The 5,271-nt window shown below is 55.5% G+C and overlaps 2 protein-coding genes across 2 annotated transcripts; both read right to left on the bottom strand.

Moving 5' to 3' along the window:
* Positions 1 to 145: 145 nt before the first annotated feature.
* On the bottom strand, positions 146 to 2,777 carry SPATA25 (spermatogenesis associated 25). Its single transcript, XM_006051359.4, has 2 exons — positions 1,715 to 2,777; positions 146 to 1,338 (listed from the first exon to the last, which is right to left on the bottom strand). The coding sequence occupies exons 1-2, from the start codon at positions 1,767 to 1,769 to the stop codon at positions 737 to 739; spliced, it is 657 nt and encodes a 218-aa protein (XP_006051421.3). The 5' UTR covers positions 1,770 to 2,777; the 3' UTR covers positions 146 to 736.
* Positions 2,778 to 2,917: 140 nt separating this feature from the next.
* NEURL2 (neuralized E3 ubiquitin protein ligase 2) lies at positions 2,918 to 5,094 on the bottom strand. The gene is made up of 2 exons (XM_006051366.4): positions 4,350 to 5,094; positions 2,918 to 3,152 (listed from the first exon to the last, which is right to left on the bottom strand). The coding sequence occupies exons 1-2, from the start codon at positions 5,089 to 5,091 to the stop codon at positions 3,037 to 3,039; spliced, it is 858 nt and encodes a 285-aa protein (XP_006051428.2). The 5' UTR covers positions 5,092 to 5,094; the 3' UTR covers positions 2,918 to 3,036.
* Positions 5,095 to 5,271: the final 177 nt, after the last annotated feature.

Below are 5,271 nucleotides of genomic sequence, written 5' to 3'. Positions count from 1 at the left end.
GCACTTGTCTAGTTTTTTGTCTCATAGAAGGAAGTTTAGGAAATACTGGGTTGGCCAAAATGTTTGGGTTTTTCTGTGAGATGTTTGGAAAAACCCAAACGACCTTTTTAGCCACCCCAATACTATAGAACGACTAGACTCTATAGAGTCTGCCATTACGTTGCAAATTCTGGTTTCTTCCCTGTTTTCTGAGGCCTGGTGCTGCCTTTTACTTGTCCTGGGACTTGAGGCGAGTCACCTCTCTAAGCCACAATTCATTCACCTGTAAAAATGGAGCTTTCCCAGAGCACTGGTAAGATGAGAGGAGAATGGGAATGTGATGGGCTGATTCCCAGTGGGTGCTCAAATAAGAGTTAATGTTCCTTCCTTGCCTGTGGTCTCATCACCTGCCCTCAGCAGAGTGAGAAACAAAAGGCAGGAGAAAAGTGCACGTTGCCTAGGGCTTTGCCCAAGAATTCTGATGGGAATACCAAAACGGTACAAAAGAAGCCTCCACTCTCCAAGCAGGGCCGCCTACCTCAGTAATTCTCATTGTAACCACTCTGATCAAAGACCCATCTCCCAGCTTAATGGTTTCTTGGAACTTCCTGGAGTCTGGGCCCTGAATGGGTCAGTATTTGTCAGAGTGGCTCAGACCACCACCTTATTCCAGTCCCTGCCATAGGCACCACCAACCCTGCCTGCCCAAAAACCATACAGAGAAGCCACCCTCTGTGTCTGGTGCTATTTCATCCAGCTACAAGTAGGAGCCAGGAGGCTGGCCCCTCCGGGATCTTGCTAAGGCCATTGGCCCAGAGGCTATGTGGGTCTGCGCCTGCACCCACTGGGCCCCCTCCACAGCCCCCTCCGGCTCCGGATGGGCCATCATGAAAGCTTGAGCCGCCCGGATCAGGTCCTCCTCCCGCAGGCCTGGGACGGGCACGGTGGGGATGCCAGCAATCATCATGGCCAAGGTCAGGATGCAGATGTCGGGCTGGGAGGTGGCCTCCTTCCCCCCTGCTTCGGCGGGCATCAGCGGAGCCCCAGGTGACAGCCCACACAGCAGCAGGGGCGCAGGCCTGCTGGGGCCACCCAGCTGGGGGGCTCTGCTTCTGGAGCAGCCATCCTCCCGGCCCAGGTTCTCCGGCTGCCTCGCGGCGGGGAATTTGTGGCAGTACCAGTTGTACTCCTGCCTCGGTAGCTCCCAGCCAGTGCCCCCAGGGGCCGGGCCCCAGGCCTGGGCAACAGGTGTCACCTGCTCAGCTTTCTGGCTCAGTGGGCCTTGTCCACCAGAGGCTACCACCCCTGGCTCTATAGGACTATAGAGGCCAAGAGATGAGCCCGGAGAAGCGGCCCCACCTGCAGAGACAGGAATGGGATGGAGTGTTATTCTTGGTCTTGGAGGAGGAGGCCCTGAGGGGCAGGGCATAGGAGCAGAGCACTGGGATCGGGAGCAATTAAGACCAACCCAAGAGGGCAGTCTGGTGGTTGGGAACTGGGTTTTACTCATATCCACACCCCAAATCAGTCCCTAATGCAGGTAGGTGATGGAGCCGTGTTTGTGGAATGAATGAACAAGTGGTTGGCTCTTGGCAAGGACTTTGGTAATGGCTTTCTTCAAAGAGAACTGACTCCAGGGCAAGCCCAAAAATGCCCAGTAGAACCGCCACCTCCCCAGAGCAGGACTCAGGTTTTCAGGAAGTTGTATACCCCCCAGTTCCAAGAGCCCCCTCACCTTGGCCAGAAGATGGAAGACCTGGCTGAGTCTGTGGAGACATGAAATAGGACATGGCTGCCCCAAAGCCCCCGTTTGTGAGGGAACAGTCATCTGCCTCCTGTCCTACCTTCTCCACCCTTCTAGAATGTCACCTCATAGTCATAGTATAGTGAAGTCGCTCAGTCATGTCCGACTCTTTACGACCCCGTGGACTGTAGCCTACCAGGCTTCTCCATCCATGGGATTCTCCAGGCAAGAATACTGGAGTGGGTTACCATTTCCTTCTCCAGGGGATCTTCCCGACCCAGGGATCGAACCCAGGTCTCCCACATTGGGGGCAGACGCTTTAACCTCTGAGCCACCAGGGAAGTCCCCTCATAGTCCTTCCCTTTTACACCTGGAACCCACCTCACAGGATTGATCTGTTCATTCTAGAATCTGCACATGGATGGCGCTAAAAGAGTGCTGGACCAGGAACTGGGCATTCTAGGTTCTTGCCTTTACCTTGGGCAAGTCACCTGGACAGTTCTGTTCCTTGATATCCTCATCTGTAAGATGGGGGAAATGACTGCCCACTACTTCACCAGAAGTTATGAAGGTTCAAATGAGATCATTTGTATGGAAGAAATGATCAGAGATGACAAAGGAGTCAGGTGCTTTGTGCCCTGTAGTGTGTGAGGAGGAATTCATTCATTTGCTGTGTGTCCTTGGACAAACACATTCCCATCTCTGGGCTTCCACTTCCCATCTGTGAAATGATGTAGTTGGTCTAGGGCATTGGTTCTCACCCCAGGCTGCACGTTAGATTCTCTTGGATTCTCTTGGAAGCTTTTAGAAATCCTGATACTCAGCCTTATTCTGGGGTTAACTAAATCAGAATCCCAGGGTCAGACCCAGTTAGCAGTATTTTTCAAATATTATTTGAAAATACAGTGAAATGTTTGAAAAGTTTGAGGGAAATGCTTCTTAACCCTGGCTATTCCTTAGTATCTCAAGGGGAACTTTTGCAAAAACAATGTCCTTTGACAAATCAAATGAGAATCTCTGGAGACAGGGCCTGGAGCACTGGCAATCTATCTTAGATCACGAGTAGTCAGGCTAGGAGTCACTGGTCTAGGTGATGTCGAAATGCTCTCTTTCTCTCACCTGCCCTGCTGAGCCCCAGTGATTCTAAAAGAAATGCCCCTCACAGACTTCAGGGGCAAGGAGACCCTCCAAGGATCAGTGGCAACATCGGCTGTGTTTATTTCCGTCCTGGCTGGCAGCAGCATGGCCAGCTTCAGGGCAGGCACACCTCTGGGGCCAGGATGCATGGCCCTGCTCCAGGGCGATGCAGGCCTTCACTCATACTTGCAGAAATCCTTAAGTCCTTTGGGCAAGTGGAGCCCATCAATGGCCAACCGGTGCACCACACTCCTCTGGATCACCAGGCGGCACAGGGTCTGCAGCGACGGCACTGTGGAGAGAAGGCTGTCTAAGGCAAAAGCAACCGGGGGTGGGGGGGGCAGCGGGGAAGCTGAGGCCGGAACCCAGATCTAGGTCTTGGTCCCTTCACTCTCTGGCTAGGGGCTGTTTACATGATTGCGATAAGCACCTTCTGCACAGCACTTCCCCAACACTGCAGCTCTGTCTCCTTGATAACATCACCCTGCTCCCTTCCCCTCCCTTAGCAGCTTCTGGGGGCAGGGGTAGTGTCTGATAAACCTGCGCAACCCCAGCCTCCAGCACAGACCTGGCACAGAGAGGGTTCTCGTCTACTGAAATCATAAAATGTGAATTCGGATGTACGGATTCCCAGGCGGTTCAGTGGTAAAGAATCCACTTGCCAACGCAGGAACTGCAGAAGCTGTAGGTTCCATCCCTGGGTCAGGAAGATCCCCTGGAGGAAGGCATGGCAACCCACTCCAGTATTCTTGCCTGGAAAATCCCATGGACAGAGAAGCCTGGTGGGCTGCGGTCCATAGGGTCGCAAAGAGTCAGAGGCGACTGGGTGCACACGCACACACACGCTCAGATGTATAAATAAAGGGCTTAATGGTGCTATCATGAACCAGACCTCAGGATTCAGAAGCTCTCAGGAGTTGAGAGGTGATGCCTTTAAACTCTGTATACTCAAATTGATGAGTATTTGTCTAATAGACATAATTCTCAGAGGACCAAAATCTAAAATTGGTTTAGAATTCATGCCCTAGGTTAATACAGAAAATAATTGGCAAAGCTAGAAAGAGGATTTAGAGGACATCCTAATCGATCACAGCCAAGGTGGGTAAATTGAGGCCCAAAGCCAGGGGAACTGACTTGTCCAAGGCCACAGGCAGAGGCAGAATCTGAAGTCAGAAACCCCCCTCCACCTTTTTTTTTTTTTTTTTAATATTTATGTATTTATTTGGCTGTGCCAGGTCTTAGTTGCAGCACGCAAACTCCTAGCTGTGGCACGTGGGATCCAGTTCCCTGACCAGGGATGGAATCCCAGTCCCCTGCATTGGGCCCAAGGAGTCCTAGCCACTGGACCACCAGGGAAGTCCCAGGTTCCCCAGCTTCTAAAGCAACGCTGGACAGACCAAGGCCTTGCCAGCTGGTTCAGAAGTCCTAGCAGGTTCCTGTCCCCACTGAGGGCCAGGAGGGGTCGCTGCCCAGAGGATGGGATACCTACAGCCATACTCCAGCTGGATCAAGCGCACGCTCTTGGTGGAGGCGAAGACGTCCACTACCGTGTAGAGGGGCTGGGTGGCTGGCAGCCCCCGGGCGCTGGGGCCCATGTCCTCGCCGTTGATGACGATATGCATGTCAGCCGTGCCGTCCGGGCGCGGGCAGAAGAGAACACCCAGGCGGCTGCGGCGCGCGGTCGGAGGCAGCACATTCAGCTCATAGAGCTGATCCAAGAGGTGACTGTACAAACCCGGCCGGCTGCGGCCGACCAGGCGATCGCGGGGAATACGAAACTGCTCGATGCAGAGATAGGGTTCCACCAGGAGGGCTGGGGGGCGACTCGGGGCCAGGGCCTCTGCCTCCGGCCGGCCCTCCCGGGGCACGCGGTTATGATGGCGCGTGATGGCGAAGACCCAGGTGTGCCCAAGGCTGACCAGGTCGGGTAGCGAAAACTCCGGCACGGCGGCCAGACTGGCGGGGTCCAGCGCGGTCAGGCCGAGGCGCAGGTGCCCGCACCAGCCCAGCTCTTTCTCCTCGATCTCCACCAGGAACACCTGGCCGGGGGCCAGCGGCTCGCGACTGAAGCACACACCGTGGGCGAAGCTCTCCACGCGTGTGGCCCGCGTCCCGGAGAGGTCCACGCGGATGTTGGCACCGTGCACTGGGTGGAAGCGGGTGGGAGGGGGCTCGGGGCGCGCCGGTCCCCACGGAGCACCCAGCCCCACGGGGTCGGAGACAGCAGCCATCTCCCGGCCATGGGGCAGACCGGCGGGCGCCGGGGGCTATTTTGGGCAGCGGACTCAGATGGTGACCGCCGGGGGCGGTGGGGTGGTGTACCATGTAAGGTATTGTCCTCCGCCCACCGACTCCCTTCCCGGAGGCTCTGCCCAGGGGTCCTAGCGCCGCTAGCTCGGCCATCCCGCCTC

The sequence above is a fragment of the Bubalus bubalis genome, chromosome 14 (genome assembly GCF_019923935.1).
Source record: "Bubalus bubalis isolate 160015118507 breed Murrah chromosome 14, NDDB_SH_1, whole genome shotgun sequence".
Classification (NCBI taxonomy): domain Eukaryota; kingdom Metazoa; phylum Chordata; class Mammalia; order Artiodactyla; family Bovidae; genus Bubalus; species Bubalus bubalis.
Note: the sequence above shows the minus strand (reverse complement) of the source record. Positions and strands in the feature narration are given on the sequence as shown.